The 24,350-nt window shown below is 48.9% G+C and overlaps 2 protein-coding genes across 2 annotated transcripts in view; one reads left to right on the top strand and one right to left on the bottom strand.

Moving 5' to 3' along the window:
• The window catches only part of PLG (plasminogen), a 40,052-nt gene extending 32,506 nt beyond the window's left edge, over positions 1–7,546 (top strand). Inside the window, exons 15-19 of the mRNA XM_066248515.1 lie at positions 219–293; positions 794–934; positions 3,720–3,826; positions 6,419–6,564; positions 7,123–7,546. Coding sequence (XP_066104612.1) covers positions 219–293; positions 794–934; positions 3,720–3,826; positions 6,419–6,564; positions 7,123–7,284 — 631 coding nt within the window. The 3' untranslated portion in view covers positions 7,285–7,546. The remainder of the gene's footprint in view (positions 1–218; positions 294–793; positions 935–3,719; positions 3,827–6,418; positions 6,565–7,122) is intronic.
• A 118-nt stretch (positions 7,547–7,664) lies between these two features.
• The window catches only part of SLC22A3 (solute carrier family 22 member 3), a 56,042-nt gene continuing 39,356 nt past the window's right edge, over positions 7,665–24,350 (bottom strand). Inside the window, exons 8-11 of the mRNA XM_066248516.1 lie at positions 18,557–18,665; positions 17,700–17,812; positions 16,601–16,700; positions 7,665–9,642 (exon numbers count right to left, since the gene is read on the bottom strand). Coding sequence (XP_066104613.1) covers positions 9,582–9,642; positions 16,601–16,700; positions 17,700–17,812; positions 18,557–18,665 — 383 coding nt within the window. The 3' untranslated portion in view covers positions 7,665–9,581. The remainder of the gene's footprint in view (positions 9,643–16,600; positions 16,701–17,699; positions 17,813–18,556; positions 18,666–24,350) is intronic.

Here is a 24,350-nt window from a genome sequence, read left to right as displayed (position 1 = left end):
CTGCTCTGCTGCGGACAGGCTGCACCGAGCCTGGTCCGGCTGCTTTAGAGAACCCACCACCGAAGCACAGCTCACAGCTTCCGCCGTCCTGGCACGGGCTGGCCGCACGTCCTTTGGAAACATCTGCAGTATCAAAATGGAGTGAACGCTTCTTTCTGGCTCTCTGTAAAAATACCCCTTCAGAGTTCAACTAAAACCTCGGCCCGGTTTCCTCCTAGATTTGGACAGCACTTCTGCGGAGGCACTTTGATAGCCCCAGAGTGGGTGCTGACCGCTGCCCACTGCTTGGAGAGGTATGTTCCGGGGATGGCTGGCGTGAGGACGTGGCTTGCGGACTTCCTGCCTCTGCCTTTTCCTGTCCCCTCCTTCCCTTGCCTCTACGGCAGTGACACTGGGGACCGGGGCGTGGATGTGGCGGGACTGCCCGGGCCCCTGAGTGGGAGAGGGCAGGAGCGTTTCTAGAGAGAAACAAAGAGGAAAGACCCAGCGCGGGTGGGCTTGTTGGCAGGAGAGAGCTGGCGAGGGAGGCGTGGGGCCCCCGGGTCTCCCCCGCCACGGGGTCTGTCCTTGTGCCGACTTCAGTGTTGGTGTCATTGACCAAAAGCGTCCCCAGAACATTCATTACCAGCTGGCTCAGGTACAATGGGCCCTTTCTGTCCTGCCCCTCGGAGGAAACCGAGCGTGGCTAGCCTAGTGTCCCGAGTGTCCGGGGAGTACCGAGTGCTTCTGGCTTAGACGGTCACCCAGTGCAGGGGCCGCCATGTTTTGCCACTAATGTCACCGTCTCCTCTAGGTCCTCAAGGCCGTCCTCGTACAGGGTTGTCCTGGGTGCACACCGAGAGACAGCTGCAGGAGAGGATGTCCAGGAGATAGAAGCGTCGAAGCTGTTCCTGGAGCCCAGCCGGGCGGACATCGCCTTGATAAAGCTGAGCAGGTGCCAGTCCCACAGCCTGTGCCCAGGGAGGCCTAAACACTGTCATTTCTGCCCGGGTTTCACAGTCGTAGCAGGGCTGTGGGGGAGGCGCTGTCTGGGACACGAAAGCACAGAGCCTTCGAGTGAGGGGACCTGGCCTCCACCCGTTCTGCCTCATACTAGCTGTGGTTTTGACAAAGGCACCAGGACTCAGTTTCCTCGTGTGGGAAAGGAGTGAGTTGAAACACAAGGGGCCCTGGCCCGTTAGCTCAGTGGTAGAGTGTCGGCCTGGTGTGTGGAAGTCCCGGGTTCAATTCCCGATCAGGGAACACAGGAGAAGTGACCATCTGCTTCTCCACACCTTCCTTTCCCTTCTCTCTCTCTCTCTCTCTTTCTCTCCCGCAGCCAAGGCTCAATTGGAGCAAGTTGGCCCTGGATGCTGAGGTCGGCTTCATGTCCTCTGCCTCAGGCGCTAAAATAGCTCAGTTACTGAGCAATGGAGCAACGCTCCAAATGGGCAGACCATTGCCCCCTAGTGGGCTTGCCGGGTGGATCCCCATTGAGGTACATGCTCCAGGAGTCTGTCTCTCTGCTTCCCCGCTTCTCACTTAAGAAAAAAAAAAAGAAAAAAGAAACACGAGGTACATGTTACCCCTGTAACCCTGTCACCTGATGCTCACTGTCAGCTAATAGACATTCACAACCAGAGATTTACTCAGTTATTTCAGATCAACAATTCTCCTCTCAATATGATACGTTTGGGGAAACTCAAATGAAATTATGTATTTAAAAGCATTAAAAAACATGTCACCTCACACACACACACACACACACAGAGTTCACAAACACAAATCCTTCTTTTCTTTGGTTTTATTTTTCCTGTTGAAATGGTGTTTTCATACGAAGCCTGACAAAATGATACATTTGCTGGTACCACTTAAAGTTGGCCGTATTTGGAGACAGGCCCCCGTGTGAGACAGCTGAGGAAACAGACAGCCTTTCTGAGAACAGGCACGTCTGGGACAGTCAGCGAGGCACTCGGAGCACATCAGCCGTGGCTGATGGTTCCAGATGACAGTGGGGCCTCGCTGACTGTGAGGGCGATGGGCCAGGCCTGCACCCGTCCAGTGGTCAGGCATCCGCATGCCGTCCTGCTGGGTCGGGTCAGAAAAACTCCACAGGTTCTCGGGGTCAGTGGACGGAGGGTTGACGTCCTGGGAAGCTTGGACTCCTGGAAAGGGAAGAGCCTTCTTGGCTTCGCCTACAAAAGTGGCTGGTCCCCTTCCCTTCACATGGTCCTTCAAGGGCCATCGGGAGGACCTGGTTGCTTGAACAAGTCATTCAGTAAATCCGGGGTTCAGAAGTGTTTTCTTTTTTTTTTTTTTCTGAAGCTGGAAACGGGGAGAGACAGTCAGACTCCCTCATGTGCCCGACCGGGATCCACCCAGCACGCCCACCAGGGGCGACGCTCTGCCCCTCCGGGGCATTGCAGTGCCGCGACCAGAGCCACTCTAGCGCCTGGGGCAGAGGCCAAGGAGCCATCCCCAGCGCCCGGGCCATCTTTGCTCCAATGGAGCCTTGGCTGCGGGAGGGGAAGAGAGAGACAGAGAGGAAGGAGGGGGTGGGGGGTGGAGAAGCAAATGGGCGCTTCTCCTGTGTGCCCTGGCCGGGAATCGAACCCGGGTCCCCCGCATGCCAGGCCGACGCTCTACCGCTGAGCCAACCGGCCAGGGCCCAGAAGTGTTTTCTGATAGATACATTTGAGGTTTAGAGCAGGTTTCTCTTCTGCTGTTCTGTGGACCGGCGCCGGTCTGCTAGAAATTCTGTGCTGGTGGGTCTATAATTTTCATACCTCAGGGTGGTTAACTCTTTTGCGGACCAGCACAGAATTTCTGGGGGGCCAGCACCGGTCCGCGGACTGGTGGTTGAAAAGCACCACTTTAGAGTGCCCATCCCCATGACCCCCACACCCCAAGAGTCTGAGGCCTCGGCGTGCCGTGAGGGGGACTCAGAGTGACGACTGTGTGGCCACCCCATGTGAGAGGCGGGGTTTGTGCTGGCGACTCTGACAGGGTGTGCTTGCTTCCAGGCTGGTGGCAGTGAGGATCCTTCACCGGGTTAGGGCCTTTCTCATCTCTAGTCTGTTTCCCTCTTGAACTTCCGAACATAGAATCGAGTCTGAAAATGAGAGTTCTAATGTTCAGGATGTCCTGAACTCTATGACACGTGGAGGTTCTTTGAAAACCATCCCACGTTGCTCTGGCAAAGATTTCCAATCCTCTTTCATTTGGTACCGAGCGTGTTACTGGGTTCTTGCCACCGCAGTGTCGGAACATTCATAGATGATGACACTGAGGACCCAAAAGGTGGGTGACTGGCTCACGGTCACACGACATACTTGCTAGCATGGACGCCCCGCGATAGCATCTCAGCTAGACGGTCCACCTGCTGATGGAGGCCCCGTTCAGGTGGTTCAAGCACATACTCGACACAGAGTTGCAACAGTGCCCAGAACGGACATGAAAGTGAGTTACTGTCCTCCCGACTCCCACCTCTGGTTTCTGCTCCTCAGCGGGTGCCTCTGTAACAACACGTCCTGTTCAGTTAGCGCATCAGATCCTGTGGGCAAGTGTGAGGGAAGGCCGTTGTTTTCCGTGTTGTGCTGCGCCGGTGCATCTGGGAGATGCCAGCTTGGACAGTGCTGGGGCTTTGGGCAGGGGGCATCTTGTCGTAGGTGACCAGCAGGAGAATGACACGTGTATCCTGGCTGGGCAGTCAAATGTCACGTTTGATGTGTTCCTTTCAGTCCAGCCATCATCACGGAAAAGGTGATCCCAGCTTGTCTGCCAGCCTCGGATTATGTGGTTGCTGACCGGACGGTGTGTTACATCACTGGCTGGGGAGAAACGCAAGGTGAGACACATTCGGGGACGCGCTCAATGGATTGGTCTTGACCTACAGCCGAAGTGAGAAAAATGAGCATTTATACCAGCTCCTATCAGTGAACGAGGTCCACCCCCTTCCTGACTGTGTCTGGGCACCTGCCTATGTCTCCATAATCACATGGGGCACATGGGCTGGGGGAGGGGGAGTGTTTGTTTCATTGAGTCTCTTTCTTAACCCATAACCCATAAATTCAATGTTGCTATTGCATCCACAGGTAAGTAGGGTTTTGACATGAGCCTGTAAATGAAGGGTGTTAGGTTATTTTTCACGTGCAGTTAGCCACACTGAGTTCCCAAGCAGGGGGTAAAGCAACCAAAATGAGAGTTGAGCCAGTCTCCCCTGAAATGCCATCTGCAATGAGTCTCTCCGGGCCTCGCTCGCCTGTCCAGTGAGAACACAATTCTCAGTAGACTCATTAGACTTAAGACAAGTCACAAAACATGAGTCACGATGTTGACCAATTCTCTACATGTCAGCGACGACCTCTGAGCCAGCGGCGGTGTCTCAGCCTCTTGGTGTGAGGTCCAAGTTCTCCCACTGTCCCCTGCAGTCTTCAGACTTTCCTTGACCTCGATCTTCCTAAGCACGGTGACCCTGTGTTGAGTCTGAGGGGCCCATTCCCCCAGCCCTTGATCAGCGATCACCCTGAGATCCTGCGTCCCCTCTACACTTCCCGTCCTGTCTGGTCAGGGCTTCTGGTCCCAAAGCCATTTCCAGCCCCCAGAAATGCCATTTCCACTGTGGCCACGGGGTGGCAGCACGTCTGCACCGACCACGATAACTCCCGTGGCCCAGGGTGGATTTGTCCTGAGCCTCAGCACATCTGTCTTGCTCAGAAAGCAGACGCAGGAGCAGGGCGCTTGAGCGATTCATTTTTAAGAAGGTTGCTCCCTCCCCCGGCCCTCGCTGCCTAGTGCTCCTGTGGTCAGGCTTCCTCTGCGGTGGCCGGGGTGGGACAAGCCTCTCCTTTCTAAATGGCACTCCTCTGCATGCTCCTGTCAACCTCAGACGGGGTGGACCTTCACGGAACTAACCACAGCCATGTGAGTTATTCAAGGTCTGTGGAGAAGAGCTACCCTCTTAGTACCTCTTGGCCGCTGCACACTCACAAAGCAAAGACGTCTGCAGAACTCTGGTGCAAGCTGGGCTGTCGCAGGATTGGAGAGCTGGCTGATTTGTGAGGCATAGCTGGGCGTGTCCACTTAGAAAAAGCGCCTTTTCCCTGGCGTCCTGCCTGTGCTCTGTTTCAACTTGCCAAAGTGGAAAAAATAAAATAAAAAGGCAGTTTTTCACCAAAAGAGAAATACAGCAAGTAAAAGCAGCACCCAAGAGGATTTTTACTGTCCCTAGTTGCAAAAGAAATGTACATTAAAAAATGAATTAGGACAATTTTCAGCTATTATATTAGCAGATATTTAAAATATATTCACTATCCATCAGGGTGTGGTGAAGCGACTACTTTTTAGAGACATTTTATACTGTCATGCCCTTTTAGAAAATAATTTGGCCATTTTGGGGGGGGGCATAAATATATCTGTATCATTACTGGGAATTTAGATTTAAGGAAATATTAAGGATTGTGAATAAACCATATGAGCAAATATGTGGAACATTGGAAACAACTGCAGGAGCCAATGAGCTTGCTATTCAAGAGTCCGGACGTCAGGAGGGCAGGGTCAGACCCCAGCTTCACTCCTTACCTGCCGGAGACCTGGGACAAACCGCACTGTCTCTCTCAGCCTCAGTTTCCTCAAGTGTCCAACAGCAGGAATGATGAACACGTCCATTTCAGAGAACTACTGGGTGGAGTCAATGAGATACATCACATAAACTTGTGCCTGCAAAGGTTAATTCTCAGTCAGTGATAGCTATTCTTCTTTTTTTGAATGTTGTGGTAACATACCTATAACAAAATTTACTAGTTTAACTATTTTGAGGAGCACAACTCATTGGCACTTCGTACATTTACAATGTTGTGCAACCAACACCACCATTTCCAGAAAACTTCCCTCACCCCCAAAGAGAAACTCCATATCCATTAAGCACTGGCTTCCTGTTAAAATAACAAGTATGAAGATTGCAACATTGTAACAACATCCTTACTATATAACATTGTGTGAAAAGAGCAGGGTATGAAATTATACAATATGATTTAAGTAGTAAAACAACCATGTAAAAGAGGCATATAAAAAAGCCTGAAAGAGAATATATAAGAATAGTAGCATTTACATTTCTCAATCTCTTTTTACAAAATTTAAAAAATATTATTTCTGTAGAGTGAAAGAAACAAAAACAAAAATAAAAATACAAACAAATCCCCAGATCCCGTTAAGAAGACTGGATTATTAAACCCAGGATTTGGGAACATGAAAGCTTCTATAATGTTTATCCTCTCAAGAGTCAAACAAGAAAAAAGGGAGTTCGAATAGTACTAGGATCTGGCTCTTATCCAATCTAGTTGACAAAAGAAGAGATCTGTCATTGCTGCTTTGTTCTGGAACTTTCCTTGTGTGCACTTTTCGGGTCCCACAACCATTTCTGTTGTCTTTTTAAACACAGGCACCTTCGGGGCCGGCCTCCTCAAGGAAGCGCGGCTGCCTGTGATCGAGAATAAAGTGTGCAACCGCTTTGAGTACTTGAACGGGAGGGTCAAGTCCACGGAGCTTTGCGCTGGGGATTTGGCCGGAGGCACCGACAGCTGCCAGGTAAGAAGAGACTAGGGATGGGTCATGCTGGGCTGGCCTGTCTTGGTCCCTGAGGCATTTCAGCCCCAAAGCAGAAAAGGTCTGACCTCCAGTGCTGATTTAAATCATCTGAGATGACACTGTAGACCTTGAGTTAGAGATGGGTTGTAAGGGAGGGTCTCAGCCCACACGCCTTCCGGGAGTCCTGGTGGACAGGACTTGGGGGTGGCCCTCCTAGTAGGAAATCGGGGGAGCGTGCAGGAGAAAGGCCACAGCCGCTTTTCCTCTATGGCGGTTCTGGGGTGACTCTGCCTAAGAGAAACCCCAAGGCAGGAAGAGATGAGTACGATGCCCACAAGGGGTGTTTTCCCCCAGCAAGCATTAGTGGGGGCGGTTTTGTTGAATATACTGTGCTAATCACAGCCAATGTTCAAATACTATGCTAGTAAATGCCTTTCTGATTGGAAAGGGCTATTCAAGTACTGAGAAAACTTACACCTGGGGAACAGAAGGGTGACTGCCCCCCCCAGTAAAAGGATGGCACTTGAGTCCTCACATGGCTTCTTCCTCTCCGTATAGGGCGACAGTGGAGGGCCTCTGGTCTGCTTCGAGAAGGACAAATACATTTTGCAAGGAGTCACTTCTTGGGGTCTTGGCTGTGCACGCCCCAATAAGCCTGGTGTCTACGCCCGTGTTTCCAGGTTTGTCTCCTGGATCGAAAGAGTAATGAGAACTAATTAATTGGATGAGAGACAGAGGGAAGCATCAACGTATCTAGACGTTCAACATGGGTAGGGAACTTAGCGTGCTTGGAAATAATTGACAGTAATCAAACTAAGACACTGTACTTAGCTCTGTCTACTGCCAAAGCTCAACAGTTTTGTTTTTGTTTTTTTAGTATTATTGTGGATACATTTTTCTTGTTCACGGAGTGCTGGATTCTGTAATAATAAGGCAACATAGCAATGACATTTGTTGAAAATAAACTCTATACTTACTTTGACTTGTTTATTTATTTATTTTGGTCTTCATGTTCTTTGTTCATCCTACCAATTTTAAATAGTGTAACACTAACAGACAAACAACCTCACCCTTTCTGAGGCAGAATTACAGATAGGACTGAGAAGCCTGCGAGATTGTCAAGAAGTTCTCCTCAGCTACCCACATACTTACCTCGTTGGCAAAAGACAGCTTGACACATTATCTTCCATGTCTTTGTTTCTGGCGCGGAGATGAGTGTCTTCAAAGCTGCAACATGTGGGGGGCGTCACGAGAACCAATTCTACTCTTGGGAGTGAAACCTGGGCCTGGCATTCTGACTGTCGTCTGGCACTGGGTGGGGACAGTGGACAGAGGTGTCTGTGGTGAAGCAAACTGGGCAGTGGAAGTGACCACGAGACCAGCGAAGAGTCTGAATGCCGTTCTGGGGCACCTGGGCGCCTCGGAGTGGGGCCACGAGCCGTGAAGCAACAGCAGACATATAACCTCAGGTGGACCACTGACTGACCCTCCCTAACTGGCCGCCCAGGCACACAGCGCGCCCTGTCCCCGCGGGAAGAGGGCTTCACGCTGCCGCAGGCTCAAAAGGAAGAGAAGGGCCAACCATTGGTTTTTTCTTGACAATTTAAAATGTTTTATTGTTATCGGAACCGAAGTATCAACTCAAAATACAATTCAAAGATGACAGTGTCGGGGAGCAACAAAGAGAAATGCGAAGAAAGCAAATGGCTAACGGTGAGGCCCGGGTCCCCCCCCTCCCCCCAGAGCTGTGTTTATTTCAGCGGGAAATGGAACATTCCCGTTCGCATCTGACGGGCTGTGTGGACTCAAGAGCCCGTCTTACAGTCGGCACACCCGTTCTACACAGCGTCACGGGTTCACAGGGAGATTTTCTTCCTGCTGGCAAGATGTCCCCGCGGTGCCCATTGTGCCTGTCCACACACAAGGTAATTCATTAAAAAATCCTGCGTAAGGTAGGCACCAAGTAAGAAAGTAAGACACAGAGAGCCGTGCATCAGGAAGAAGGCAGCATGCTTCTCTGTATTAAAGCTCCACATTTTGGAAGTCTCAGAAACAACAACAAAAAAAGACCATAGCCCTTATTAGTCTCTCTATAAAGTCACTTAGAAAGTTCCTGCTAATTCTTCTAAGCATGGATATAATTGACCTTTCCTTTTAAATTAAACTGATAGCTACTTCCCCAAGCAAGTGAAAGGCCTCCAGGTTGAATGAGAACTGCCCGTGGTTTTTTTTGCTTGTGACCATGGGCACTGTCCACAGAACTACACTCAACGTACATGTAAGATAAGCAACCTTTTATGGTCAAGAGAATCTTACGACCCAGGAAATCGTAATCCACGGGTTTTGTTCAGTAAAGAGAAAGAGCTCTAGGTGTCCACCCACGAGGACCAAAACCATCCTCAGCCATCTCAGGACCCAACGTGGTTTTATAAGTCACAGAGCTAATTTGTGGGATCGTCTAGCAGATGCGTGCTGATCTGTGGAGCGAGGCCCAGGCATGCCTGCAACCCCGATGCTGCGGGGGCCCACGGAGCGCGAGGAGGCGGAGATGAGACAGCGAAGGCTCGGTGTCTTCATTATACAATTCCCAGACCTGCACGCTCCCGGGGACCTTCAGGATGCTTGTGCCGGAGCTTGGTTCCTTGATCAGATCCGATGACCCCATTTCTGAACACTGTCCCCAGGTCCTTGGCTGGCTCATCCTGGACTCCTGATGGACCGGGCCATGGGAATTGGGCGGGGGCTGCACTCCTGGGGATTGGGTGGGGCTTCTCTCGTCTCTCTGTAACCGGTGGGGCAGAGACATTGCTCTAATGTCAGAGGGAGAAAAGCAACTCTCTTCCAACATCATGTAAAAGTACTCGGGATAGTCTGCCTGTCTTTGTAAGGAATTAAAAACGTTGCCGCCCCGCGCAATGCAGCTGAAAGAGACACGCGTCTCGACAATCGACAAGGCACGTCGTCGGGTCCCGGGGGGTCGGCCTGAGCACCTCCTCCTCTCGTCTTTGGCAGGGGTCTCAGAGGTGAGAGCTGGAAACCGGGGTTTTCTTTTTCCTGCCACATTTGTAAGAACGTGGACTAACCAAAAAAGGAGAAAAAAAGAAAGTCCTTTTAGTAAAGATGAAATGATTAGCTAAGAGAAAGTTTTCTTGTTACTCACCCAATAGCATCTCTGGTTGTGATCAACACTCATGCACGATTTCTCATTAAAAAACCCAGTTCGGCCCTGGCCAGTTGACTCAATGGTAGAGTGTCGGCCTGGCGTGCAGAAGTCCCGGGTTCAATTTCCGGCCAGGGCACACAGGAGAAGCGCCTATCTGCTTCTCCACCCCTCCCCCTCTCCTTCCTCTCTGTCTCTCTCTTCCCCTCCCGCAGCCGAGGCTCCATTGGAGCAAAGATGGCCCGGGCGCTGGGGATGGCTCCTTGGCCTCTGCCCCAGGCGCTAGAGGGGCTCTGGTCGCGGCAGAGCGATGCCCCAGAGGGGCAGAGCATCGCCCCCTGGTGGGCAAAGCGTTGCCCCCTGGTGGGCGTGCCGGGTGGATCCTGGTCGGGCGCATGCGGGAGTCTGTCTGACTGTCTCTCCCCGTTTCTAGCTTCAGAAAAATACAACCCCCCCCCAAAAAAAAAACAACAACAAAAAATCCCAGCTCAGCCTGACCAGGTGGTGGTGCAGTGGATGGAGCGTCGGACTGGGATGCCGAGGACCCAGATTCGAGACCCTGAGGTCGCCAGCTTGAGCGCAGGCTCATCTGGTTTGAGCAAAAGCTCACCAGCTTGGACCCAGCTTGAGGTTGCTGGCTAGAGCAAGGGGTCACTCAGTCTGCTGTAGCTCCCCAGTCAAGGCACATATGAGAAAGCAATCAGTGAACAACTAAGGTGTTACAATGCACAACGAAAAACTAATGATTGGTGCTTCTCATCTCTCCGTTCCTGTCTGTCTGTCCCTGTCTATCCCTCTCTCTCTTCTCTGTAAAAAATAAATAAAATTGAAAAAAACACACAAAAAAAACCAGCTCAGGGGCAACAAAAAAACTGTCCCTGGGTTATTTTGAACCTGCTTTCCAACCGGAGCACAGCATGTAAGTTCTTCATGGATTTCCAACTGAGTAACAGATGGTTTGCATACGAGTTGGTAATGTGAACAGAAAACACAGCACCAATGATATAATAACAAAGTGCAGTTTTAGAAGGAGAATGCTACGAGCTCCAGTAATTTAGGGCAAAGCAGTTTTTTTTCCCCCAGAGTAAACAACTATGGAATGCAATTAAAGTGCTTAATTTATAAACTGTAAATCATACTTTTATTAGATTTTTTTTTTCTGAGGGAAGAAACTGGGCATAATAATTTATCATATTTTTTTATTATGAAAAGCTGCAAACACAGAAAAAAATGAGAAACAACCTATTTGGCATGAACACCCGTTGGTATAACATCTTGCTCGGATGTTAACTTTCCCTGCACACCCCTCGGAGGGCGCCCTCCTCTCCCCAACCCCACCCCTCGCCCTGGTTTCGCGGGCATTTCAAGGACCAAACCGGTAGGAGAGCCCTGACCTCAGGTCGCCCCTGCGCCCTCCGTCACTTTCCTGGAGGAGTTTGAACATCTGACCCCTGGCTGCTCTGGAGATCACGGACGAGGGCGGCACTCTCACTATTCAAACGCAGTGGAAAATGGAGCGACATCAGAAAGAGGAACTCCGCGCCCCAGGCGCGTTGGCACTGGGAGTCGAGGGGGAGGAGTCCGCACCCAGGCTGCGGTGGAGGGCCAGAAGCCCTCGGGACGTGCAACCCGGCGACACCGAGTCAGCACTGAACTCCTGACGTTCGACCCTGCAGTCCTGGCTGGGACATTCATTCCCCTGGGCGTCCCAGCCCTGAGCCAGCGCCATGAGAAGTTGCCCTGCACATCTGAATGCCTGACTGTGAGACAGTCCCATTTCCGTTCTCACTACCTCCCCCTGTTTCACTTAAGCTTCCTGAATATTCTCCCCTCTCCTGATCTCCCAACACTGCTGTGATTAGGGGTGACAGGACTGGACACCCTACCCCCGGGTACCGTACCCCCACACCCTGACCTGGCCCCATACCCTGGTTTGAACCAAGAAATTGTCCAGGATGACAGAATTAGCAAAATTGTGTGTTTCTACTTGCTGGATGAAGCAAGCCCTTACAATGGTGTAAAATGTTTGAGAGGGTTTCCCATAGTTTCAATACCTTTGTAAATTCCTTTTCCTCATTTTAGTTTACAAAATGGCGGGGCCTAAGGAGACTCACCCACCTCACCCCAAACTTCTAGTAGCAAAGTTCTCGGGTAAAATGTAAGTAGAGCTTTGGGTGGAGAATAAGCCAGTACTCTCCACTTCCCAACGAGCATAAGATTCTGTTCTGATGACTTCAGAGGACAAACGTCCACCAGTCCTGAGTGGCCAGTCCTGGTAGAAGTCAGCCACTGGCTTAGGGACTGGTGGTTTGCTCCTGAGTCAGCCTTTCTTAGCAATGTTCTGGGATGACTAATCAATATTATTTTTCAAATTAGCATCAAGAATATTAACTCCTTATTGGTGAAAATGTTCTCCTGCTCAGTGAGCTGTCTCTTCATTTTGTTGGCTGTTTCTTTTGCTGTGGAAAAGCTTTTTAGTTATGGGACACAGTCCCATTTGTTGATTTTTCCTTTTGTTTCCCGTGTCCAAGGAGCTAAATCAGCAAAAATATTGTTATGAGAGTTGTCTGAGATTTTACTGCTTATGTTTTCTTCTAAGATTTTTTATGGTTTCGTGGCTTACATTTGTCTTTTATCCATTTGAGTTTATTTTTGTGTATGATGTAAGTTGGTGGTCTAGTTTCATTTTTTTTGCACGTGCCCGCCCAATTTTCCTAACACCACTTATAGAAGAGACTGTCTTTACCCCACTGTATGCTCTTATCTCCCTTGTCAAATATTAATTGACCATAGAGGTGTGAGTTCGTTTCTGGGCTCTCTGTTCTGTTGTATTCGTCTATATTCTATATGCCTGTTTTTAGCCCGTACCAGGCTGTTTTGATTACAATGGCCTTGTTGTGTAGTTTGCTATCAGGTAATGTGATACCTCCAACCTTGTTCTTTTTTCTCAAGACTGCTGAGGCTATTCGGAGTCTTTTTTGGTTCCATATCAATTTTTGAAGTACTTGAAATATATCCAAAACTTATAAAAATATATAAAATTTAACACCAGGAAGACAAATAATCCAATTTTAAAGTGGGCAAAGGACCTGAATAGACACTTCTCCAAAGAGGACATACAGAGGGCTAATACACATATGAAGAAATGCTCAATGTCACTAATCATCAAAGAGATACAATTTTAAACCACAAAGAGATATCACCTCACACCTGTCAGAATGGCTCTCATTAACAAATCAACAAACAACAAGAGCTGGGAGGATGTGGAGAAAAGGGAACCCTCCTACACTGCTGGTAGGAATGTAGACTGGTGCAGCCACTATGGAAAACAGTGTGGAGATTCCTCAAAAAATTAAAAATGAATCTTTCTTTTGAGATCCCACTTCTGAGAATATATTCTAAGCTCTTGAAACACAAATTCAAAAGAATATACATGCCCCCCCCTATATTCGTTGCAGTATTATTTACAATAGTTAAGATCTGGAAACAGCCCAAATGCCCATCAGCAGATGAGTAGATAAAAAAGCTGTGGTACATTCACACAATGGAATACTAATATGGTCATAAAGAAGAAGAAGAAATGCCTGGCTGGATAGCTTGGCTGGTTAGAGTATTGTCTGGAAGCTCAGAGGTAACTGGTTCGATCCCTGGTCAGGGCACATACAGGAACAGATAGATATTCTTGTCTGTCTCTCTCTCTCTCTTTCTCTCTCTTTTCTCTTTAAAATCAATAAAAAATAATAAAAAAATAAAACAGAAGAAAATATAACCTTTTGTGACCTGGAGAGCATTATGCTAAGTGAAATAAGCCAGTCAGAGAAAGACAATTACCACATGATCTCACTTCTATGTGGAATCTAATGAACAAAATATGCTTTATGGACAAAACAGAAACAAAGGCATGGACACGTGGAACAGGCTGACAGCTGTCGGAGGGAAGGAGGGAGGGGACTGGATGAAAGAAGGTGAAGGGAGTAGCCAAAAACTGTATCTACATAACCCACAGACACAGAACACAGGGTGGTGAGAGCCAGAGGGAAAGGGGGTGGGGTGGGTGGACATGGGCAAAGGGGTGGGGGTGACGGGGATGGATAGAGGCTGTGCCTGGGGCGGGGGCACAGGATGCAGTGTGCAGATGGTGTTCTGTTGAGTTGTACACTTGAAACCTGTATTTTTGTGAACCAGTGTCATCCCAATAAACTCAATTATAATAATAAGAAGAAGAAGAAAAAGAAGAAGAAGAAACGTGCAATCCCTATTTAGTCAGTGGCACTGACCTCTTTTCCTTTAGATTATTAAATTAAAAAAAAAAAAGACAACAAACCAACCAACTGACCAACCAACCAACCAATCAAACAAACAAGAAGTAGCATCAAGAAACAGGACAATGAAACCACTGGATACATTTTAAAGGTCTGGTCAAATTCTCATGAGACACTTAGCAATGGTTGTCCACCTCTTGGGGTGGGGTTAGCACCTCATACAAAAGAAGGTATAAAGAAATTTCTAGTCCTACAATGGGGAGACTTGCTGTTTAAAAAATTCACAGTCGTCTGACCTGTGGTGGCGCAGTGGATAAAGCATCGACCTGGAATGCTGAGGTCACCGGTTCAAAACCCTGGGCTTGCCCGGTCAAGGCACATATGGGAGTTGAAGCTTCCTGCTCCTCCCCCCTTCTCTCTCTCTCTCTCTGTCTCTCTCTCTCTCTCTCTCTCCTCTAAAATGAATAAATAAATAAATATAATTAAAAAAAAATTCACAGTCAAGTAGAATGCAGCATAAAATAATAAAGCTACACAAAGTGTCGCAGTCCCAGCTGAACCACACAGAGGACCCACCCCTCCCGGTCCTGGCATGTAGAGGTGCTGAAACCTTTCTGAGCCCAGACCTCCTACTAACTACATAAAAAAGTGAGGATGAGAACGTCTATTGTCCCAAATCGCTGTTTTAAATAAAATGATGTATGTGGAACCCTGAAGCACATTGGTACCTAAAACATGTGTATCCGCTCTCTTCCCAGTGTACCAGAGAAGAACACCTGCCACGAGGTTATGAGCATCTCAGTCTCTTTATAAATATCTTTGATACATTTGTTCAAAATTTAAAGACCCATGCCCTTGATTTCCAGGTCATTATTTGGAAAAAGAGTGACTTTTATTTTTAAAATTAGCTGTCAAGTTACTTTTTAAAATTACACAAATAATGTAAGACCATGTGTTGTAATTTTTTTTAAAAGTCAAACAATACAGAAGTCTACAGAGTATAACAGGGATGTCTTCCCCTCTGCACGTCTCTCCCCAACCTGTTTCTGTCTCCAGAGGGTATGTAATAATATTTTAGACATTTCCTATACATTCTCATATTCATAACTTCTCTTCTTGACTTTTTTATCATAAGGTTTCAAACAGAGAAAATCATTTGTGTAATATGAATTTGTTAATATACAAAAATGTATTTCTTATTTATGTATTTGGTTGGATATAACTTGCCCTGCACACCATTTAGACACACTTCTCCAAAACTCAATCTCTTTCTCTCTCATTCCTTTATTTCTTTTTAAAAATTCTTATTTACTTTTATCTTTTTATTATTTTTTTAATTGAGAGGAGGGGAGATACTGAGACAGACTCTCCTGCAAGCGCCCAGACCAGGATCTACCTAGTAACCCCATCTGGGCCCGATGCTCAAATCAGCCAAGCCATCCTCAGCGCCTGGTGCCACCCTCAAGCAAACACAGCCACTGGCTGCAGGAGGAGAAGAGGGCAAGAAGGGGGAGGGGAGGGGGAGGAGAAGCAATGGTCGCTTCTCCTGTGTGCCCTGACCAGGAACCAAACCCGGGACTTCCACATGCTTGGCTCGTGCTCTATCCACTAAGAAGGGGTGGTCAACCTTTTTATACCACTGCCCACTTTTGTATCTCTGTTAGTAGTAAAATTTTCTAACCACCCACCAGTTCCACAGTAATGGTGATTTATAAAGTAGGGAAGTAACTTTACTTATAAAATTTATAAAGCAGAGTTACGGGAAGTTAAAGCACATAATAATAATTACTTACCAAGTACTTTATGTCAGGTTTTCGTTAAGTTTGGCAGAATAAATCTTTATAAAACAACTTACTATAGTTAAATCTATCTTTTTATTTATACTTTGGTTGCTCCGCTACCGCCCACCATGAAAGTTGGCACACCCACTAGTGGGCGGTAGGGACCAGGCTGACCACCACTGCACTAAGCCACCCACCAGGGCCTATATTTTATTTTTCAATTACAGTTGACATTCAATGTTATTTTGTGTTCATTTCAGGTGTACAGCATAGTGGTTTGACAGTCAGATACTTGACAAAGTGTCCTCCCAACATTTCTAGTGCCCACCCTTCTATCTCCCTATCTCCCTACCTCTACCATCAATCATCTATCTTTCTATCTATCATCTATCTACTCATCAGTCTCTTAGTGACTGTCTTCTCATCTAGCTACAGAGAGAAATTTCTAGTGGTTTTATTTTTTTAATAAGTACTACACCACATTGTTCAGGGCCTTTTCGCTTAGGAATCCATATTATGAATACATTATTTTTTTACAATCATTTACCTACTGATGCATATTTAAGTTATTTCTATTTTGTCAAATCCTCAATGCCTTTCCTTTAGATTGCTTCTGAATTTAAAAAATAATACATATTCTCTTACAGCTTTTTTTTTTTTTTTAAATATTAACCTTTTGAAGCTATACTTTGAATTTTTGTTTAGGATGTGAGACAGGGATTTAATAATACATATTACTTTCCCCACGGACATTCAATTGTCTTAATACCACCCTTTCCCCGATGGTTTGAAATGCTGCTTTTGTTTAGGACGTGCTGAATTTCATACGATACCTGCCAAGTTTCTCTACGTCCTCCACTGTCTCCGGCAAGGCAATGCCCTTGGTTTCAGGCAAAAGCATCACGAGGCCACCGCAGACAGACGCCAGGACACCTATGGAACAGGGGGAGACATCATCCACCAGCAGCACGCGGCCGGCCCCTCACCTGTCCGGCTTGCTCTGGACGCAGCCGTGCTCACCAGCCTTAATTAACTAGCCCTCGTTGGCGGCGGCCCCTGGTGACCCTGACCAGCTCCCCAGTTTCCTTTGTCACAATTTCTTCACCTGCTTAAACCCGGTGCAGCCCCAAGGCCCCCGGACTCTTGGAGGACATTCATTCATTCACCCACCGGACACTTATTTACTGAGCGCCTACTCAGTGCCAAGCCCTCAGAGAGGATCACATCCTACTTTGTGGGAGAATAAAAGCCACCAGCGAGGAGTCTCCTCACATCCTTCCACGGATGCTGGGATGTCGTGGCTTCCTCTCCCTCCCTCCCTCCTCTGCCATGTTCCACGGCAGGACCTGGTCCTTCTCCCCAAGGGCCGTCTCCTGGAGTCCTCGTTGGGCTCCTCACGGTACTGATTAATCCTCAAGGTTGCTCCCAATGTTCTGTGGGTTCTAGGAAGGCTGGAGGTAAGAAGGAGGGTGCGAACTTGGGGGGCAGCGAATAGGTTACGTTAGGTGTGTGAGCGGCTATGGCCCTGCTCCTCCAGCATCAGAGCAAATGAAGATATAATATTGACAGATATAGAACAGTGCGTAATATACTGGTTTTTAGGCTTCTTTGAAAGAGACGGAAGGTCCCATCCGGTCTCATGAAAATTACTGGAATTTAGTTATTCCCAACATCATAAAAAATTTTTTCTAGTATTTGGTTTTAACTCAGAACCTGAACAAAGAAAGCTAAATTGAGCACTGTTCCTCACAACCCTTTAACATGCAGCACATTTAAATCACACAGGGTGTCACGTCACTGTAATCAGATTGGCCCCTCAATACCGAAACAGTTGTCAGGAACATACTAAGTGCAGCTCGTTGACATACAACTCACTAACGCAGAGCAGGTGGATGCGTGCATTGCAGAACAGCATGTCGAACGAATTCTTACCAAAGATGATCAGAGGCAGCTCTAGCCAAACGGCCGCCAGTCGGAAGAGCAGAAACGGGGCTATGATCCCCCCAAAGTCACATAAACCTGAGCAGAGTGAAACTCCGAAGTTTCTGTAGACAAAAAAAAAAAAGTTGTATTAAGTGAAAAGCATTTAGATAAATCCAAGACAAGCAAAATATCCAGACAGACAGGTAACAAAGAAATCATAACAATATTTTCCATTTCAACGGTTTTCCTTTCCTACGGAAAACAACTACTCTTTCATACGCTCAGCCAACCCTTGCCGTCCTGCCCGGTTCTGCACTCGGGAAAATGCCGCGTCCCAGCCAGGAGGGTGAGGCGGGCGACAGTGCTGGTGGGAGCATTCTTCCACTGACAGCTCACGCCCCACCCGCAGCTCCCGGACACCAGCGCCATGAATATTCTAATTTGCACGAGTGCCTGCGCACCATTTTTGTTTGTCCTGTGATCATTGGCTGCTCACAGCGACAAGATGTGGCACGTGGTCAGAACAGAGGCAGCCTTCACACAGGGGACGCTGATCAAGGCAGGGCTGACCCTCACCCCAGCAAGTGCACTTGTCCAGGTTTTCTGAGGCCACGCCTAGCGCCTATCCACACCGCCACGGCTGTGCAGGAAGACGCTGGTCTGAGAAATACTTCCACCACAACACGTGGAAGATGGCAGCAAGGCAGAAGGCAGCTACCACTCCAACCCTGTCATCTTTCCGACTGAAATCAGCCCAAGGGCATGTCACCAAGCTAAGGGAACTATTTCACGGTGTTTAAGTCAATTCAAAAACACTTGTCTGCAGCAGTACTTAGGAAAAACCGTAACATATATGTTGGAATTACCGTAATGTTGTTGGGTACAATTCTGAATTTACCAAATAAACGATTTCAAAGGCCATGGTTATTCCCAGTCTTCCCAAGGTCGCAACCGTGGTCCTCAACCATGGTATTCCTGAAAACACAGAGAGTTTGGACGGCGTGTGTGAGGGGTGAGCTTGTAGTGCGGTTTTATAAAACAGTGAAAGGCATTTGCTTAGTGTTCTCTCAGCCCTTATTTAGCCTTTGCTAATTTTAAGCACAAACGGTCAAAACCTTCTAATACTGTAGCCAAATTTCCACAGCCATAACCCCCACCAGGATGGCGGTTCGTATTTTAGTGTGCTAACTGCATTTCCGAGCAGGGAGAGAAGATTACATAAATACAATCCGAGAACCATTTGTTGAGCGGCCACCACGCTGAAAACAAGGTTCCGAGCGGGGTCTTCCTAAGAGGGCCGAGGGCACTGGCCTTTTCATCTGGAAGGCAGCCTTCACCGTGCCCTTGGAAATCATCACCCCTGGCTGCTGTTCGCTCATCCTTTTTGTTCACATCACTTAGCGCTCACGCATGGACGAGCCGTTCCCTACAGACCAGGAGGGACCCAACACAAAGCCGCCTTCTGCTTCTAGAGGGCTGGGGTCTTTGGCAAGGGGCATTTGTGTCATGCTGTGTCACTAGATCTGTCATCATTGTCTTCCTCATCCCCAATCTTGCTACTTTCCCCAAGAAACTATCTAGAAGAGCCAGATCCTTTTTTCTTTTTAGTTCAGTGAGAAGAAGGGAGGCAGAGAGACAGACTCCTGCATGCGCCCGACCCGGATCCACCGGGCATGCCCACCGGGGGGCGATGCTCTGCCCATCTGGGGCGTTGCTCTGTTGTTCAGCAACCAAGCTCTTAGCACCTGAGGTGGAGGCCATGGAACCATCCTCAGCACCTGGGGTCAACTCACTCTAGTCAAGCCATGGCTGCAGGAAGGGAAGACAGAGATAGGGAAAAGAGAGAGGGAGAAGGGCGGAGAAGCAGATGGACACTTCTCCTGTATGCCCTGCTCAGAAATTGAACCCAGGACTTACACAAGCTGGGCCAACTCTCTACCACTGAGCCAACCAGCCAGGGCCAAGAGCCAGATTCTTAAACACTACTTGGTTTATTCATTTACAAATAAACTGTTTTAGGGCTCCTTTGGTGGTGTGAGGACGCTCTCCAGTGAAAAATGCCAAATGTTATTAAATATTTTCCTTCTGTTGACTTTTAAGCGAAGGAGCGAGCCATTTCGTCCCGAAAGATCAGTGCTCCGGGTTTCTTCAGTGGTGCGGTTCGCGGCGCCCTTGCGGCGGGCTCGGCGGAGGACCCCGACCGCGTGAGCAGGGCGCCCCTGCGGCGGGCTCGGCCGAGGACCCCGACCGCGTAAGCAGGGCGCCCCCGCGGCGGGCTCGGCGGAGGACCCCGACCGCGTGAGCAGGGCGCCCCTGCGGCAGGCTCGGCCGAGGACCCCGACCGCGTAAGCAGGGCGCCCCTGCGGCGGGCTCGGCCGAGGACCCCGACCGCGTGAGCAGGGCGCCCCTGCGGCGGGCTCGGCCGAGGACCCCGACCGCGTAAGCAGGGCGCCCCCGCGGCGGGCTCGGCTGAGGACCCCGACTGCGTGAGCAGGGCGCCCCTGCGCTCAGCACACTCACTTCCACCGTGACAGTGAGCCCTTTGCCTTGGCAGTCACACTCATTCATGTGCACTCTGCACGGGACGACCCCTTTGTCTTCTAAGATGACCGCACTTTCCCGAATGCAGAATGTTTCAGCAGACAGGTAGGCAGGGAGGAGGAGGATGAAAGCAGAGAACTGAGTTCGGTAGATCGGTGCCTGTTCGCTCTGCAGAACAGTCAACAAACAATAATAATAATAAAAAGCCAGAGACCTCTAAATAAAACAGTTGTGTAGGAGGGCCAGCAGAGAAAAGGATCAAGAATCCAGGTCACAGCTGGGAGGCCCCACCCAGCTCATTAGGTTTCCATGGCAACCTGGCAGAGGCGGTCTCGGTGGACTTGACTTTTCTCCGGGGTGGGACCCCACGCTCTAAGTTAGCAGGCCCGTGGGGAGCGAGGTGTACGGGTGACGCTGAGGCACCGGGCGCCATCCGCCCTGTCACAGGACCGTTGTAAACCATGTGTTGTTTTATTTAGGCTCTATTTTCTCATGAGAGCCAGGGAGGGGGAGTAGGAAATGCATTCCACCCCTTCCCTCGGCGGTGAGCGGGCTGCTCCCTGCCAGGTGCTGGAGAACGGAATGTGGGAGCCATTGCCCAGACTCCCTGGGTCCCCGCCCGGCCGGGCCGCCCGCCACCCACGGCTCTCAGGCTGCGAAGAAGAATGCTGCCTGCTAACGTGGAAATCACTTGATTATCCAGGTTAGGTTCTTCAACTACAGGCTTTTTTCCTGCTGAATCAAGATCACTCTAAAGGTGAGTCTCATTGACAACTTCAGTGACACATCAAGTCTACAAGTGAGGCTAGGCCAGTTTGCTGGAAAGAACCAGACAAAAATCAAATTAAAGCGCGCGCGCGCACACACACACACACAGACACACACACCATGAAAAACATCTAGTCTGCTCATGAGAACGTTCAGAAAACGCTGTCAGGTTGACACCCTTGAGAAGGCATGGTTGACCTTGCAGGGTGGCCTTACTCAGCTCATTCCAGGCCGTAGAGACTGGGATTGAACCACACCTTCACGGGGACAGAGATTTTGTGGAAACGTAACAGAAGTCTCAAAGGCACTTCCCTGTTTATCAACTAAAGAACAGAATGAAGACAATTTACTAGAAAGTATAATCGCTGAGTATTATACAACATCTCTTGATCATCCCAGTAACATGCCCGGGTCATGGCAGAGTAAGCAGCAAGAGACATCTTTGGATAACAATGACCAAAAAAACCCAAAACTAACCCACAAGACAATTTAAAAATGAGTGCTGACACTGACATGGTCTTCCACAGTCATGAGAACTCGGGGAGAGCGTTCCTCTCCACGGGGATTTGCTCCAGCTTCCAGAGATTACTGGAACAAGACCGTGGTTTTTGAAGAAAGAATGCAGAACTTTGAATAAACACAATTTCGCCTCTCCTCTGAATGTGCCCTCTGTTCTGAGTTCTGAAATAAATTCAGTGAAAACTCCTAATGGCGACATGTAAATTAAGATACAGGGAATTACTTTTCACTTAAAGAGACCTAAGTGTTTGTAGCCGTCCTACATAAACTCAAATTAAAGGTGGGGATGAGGGTGGACAAAAAAAGAGTTCTTTATTATTTTTCAGACTTTAGAGTTTAAAAATGCGGGTCTAAAGCAGTTAAGTCTTTCATGAGGATACACTCAGCAGGGAAGACTATTTCTTTCTCAGGGTCCTCAGGCCCTGAGACGTGTGCAGAGGAGGGAAAGCTGGTTAAGTTGTTTTCTGTGAGATCATCTGAGAGCTGATTTCTCTGGAAGGCTATCCAGCATTCTCCACAGGGACTGTCGATCCCGTTCATGATGTCGAGAGTGACTGAAGAGAAAGTCCTTCCTGTGTTAACCGAAAAGCCTTAGTAAGCAAGTCCTAAAGCTCTGTAAGAGGCTCTAGGGACTGTCCACTCTAGGGGAAAACCTGTTAGTATTTGGTACTCACACGGAGCCTTAGGGCTTTGAAACTTACTCTTGTCAATCATGACCAACACGCGACAAATAAGAACAGCCAGATCTGTACAATATACACATGAAACATGTCCAAAATAAGAGCGATTAATGCCCTGGCCTATTGGCTCCTTGGTAAAGCATCGGCCTGGCGTGTGGAAGTCCTGGGTTCGATTTCTAGCCAGGCACACAGGAGAGGTGCCCATCTGCTTCTCCACTCTTCCCTTCTCACTTCTCTCTCTCTCTCCCTCCTGCAGCCATGCCTTGATTGGAGGACTGGAGCGAGTTGGCCCCAGGCGCTGAGGATGGCGTCGGGCTTCTGCCTCAGGTGCTAAGAATAGCTTGGTTGCTGAGCAAGAGAGCAAAAGCCCCAGGTGGGCAGAGCGTCGCCCTGTAGTGGGCTTGCTGGGTGGATCCTGGGATGCTAGCAGGAGTCTGTCTCTGCCTCCCCTCCTCTAACTTAATTAAAAAAATAAAATAAGAGCGATTCGTTTTTGACATTGCTAAGAACAATTCTAAAGCTTCAAATGGGAAATTACAAAATAAAACTGGTTGGACTAAACAGAGAAGACTATCTGCCTTACGTTTTCCAATATCTGAAAGTGTTCTCTACAAAATGGCTTGGAACCCCAGCCACCTCGTTATGTCCACAGTGGTTTGAACATCCGCTCTGACATGCGTCCGGGGTTGTGCTGAAGGCAGCACACAGCAATACCGTCCCCAGCAGCCGGGGCCAGGGAGCCTCTTCCAGTGCGAGGTGCACATCACGAGCCGACAGGCACTCCACGTCCTTGATCTTTCTTCCCGCTTTCCTAACTTCACACGCAACGAGTGCCTAATTCCTACTCCACAGGCGACGGGGAACAGAAGACCTTGCACTGGGGGACCCCTTTTTAAAGTGAAACCCAAAACTACGCAGCGCCGAAGTAAAACGGAAGGAAAAAGAGCGTTCCCGATGTGTGCCCCTTCCGCTCAAACTGCACTCAGCCCCCCAAGGACAGGACTTACGTCCGTCTTGCTCATGGCTCCAGCCCCACTCACGGTTTGGTGACGACAATTAATAGGCACTAAATAGACATGCACTGGCCGATATCCCTTACACGGACTCCGCAATGCTTAGAATGCGTTAACTCAATGGAGTGGGTTGAACAGTATCCTCCCCCACCCAAATTCACGTCTGCCCAGAAGCTCAGAATGCGACCTTATTTGAAACAGGGTCTTTGCAGATGTCGTAGTTAGGACAGAGACACAGAGAGAAGGTCATGTGAAGGTGGAGGCAGAGACTGGACCCAGGGAGAGCCACGCTGGCCGCCACCAGGAGCTAGGAGAGAGGCGTGGGCCGGACTGTCCCTCAGCACCTCTGGAAGGAGCCAGCCCTGCCTGCAGACACGGGGGGGGGGGGGGGGAGGGTCCTTCCCAAGAGCCGTCGGGGAGAGCCAGGCCCTGCGACAGCTTGGTTCCCAGGCCCCAAGACCGCGAGAGAACACATTTCTGTTGTGTCAAGCCGCCCAGATTGGGGGACTTGGTTACTGCCACCCCAGGAAACAAATACACTCAAGGAAAACGAGAGGACGTGGCCAGCTATTGATAGTTCTGTTACCACCATCCATTCCAAGAAGACTCAGGACTTGACTTTTTTTTTCCCTTCTGTTCCGAAGATAGGCAGTTCTGTCATTTTATTGAAATAGGGTCTATCTGATGTTTGGCGACTTCATAAACCTTCATATAATTAATAAACTCATCTGTAAACATCTGACTGTTTTGACTTCCATGGTATTATCAAACCATTCCCGGTCCTCAGAGGATTCTCAAAAAGAAAAAAAGACAGTCTTCCTTGTGTTGACACAATGAACTACCAGAGAATCCGGCTCTCCCATCACCCCACACCCCGCACCCCAAACACAGCAGTACATGACTTGCTCTCGTTCACACTTTCCCTGGAGTTTGAAGGCTCCCCTGCCGCGCGCCTGCCCTGTTCCCTGGCAGAGATCACCTGCATTGTGTTAGCTGTGTATTTGGAGACACCTGCAACCTCGGTACCAGTCATCAATTCCCAAAAATGTAAATCCTGAAACGTCTCTGAAATCACCCTCTTCCATCCGGGCCCAACTGCCGCTTCCTTAGTCCGTGCTCTCAGCATCTCTCTCTGTCAC

Source organism: Saccopteryx bilineata, chromosome 12, assembly GCF_036850765.1.
Source record: "Saccopteryx bilineata isolate mSacBil1 chromosome 12, mSacBil1_pri_phased_curated, whole genome shotgun sequence".
Lineage (NCBI taxonomy): Eukaryota > Metazoa > Chordata > Mammalia > Chiroptera > Emballonuridae > Saccopteryx > Saccopteryx bilineata.
This window is presented reverse-complemented; position numbering and strand designations above follow the sequence as displayed.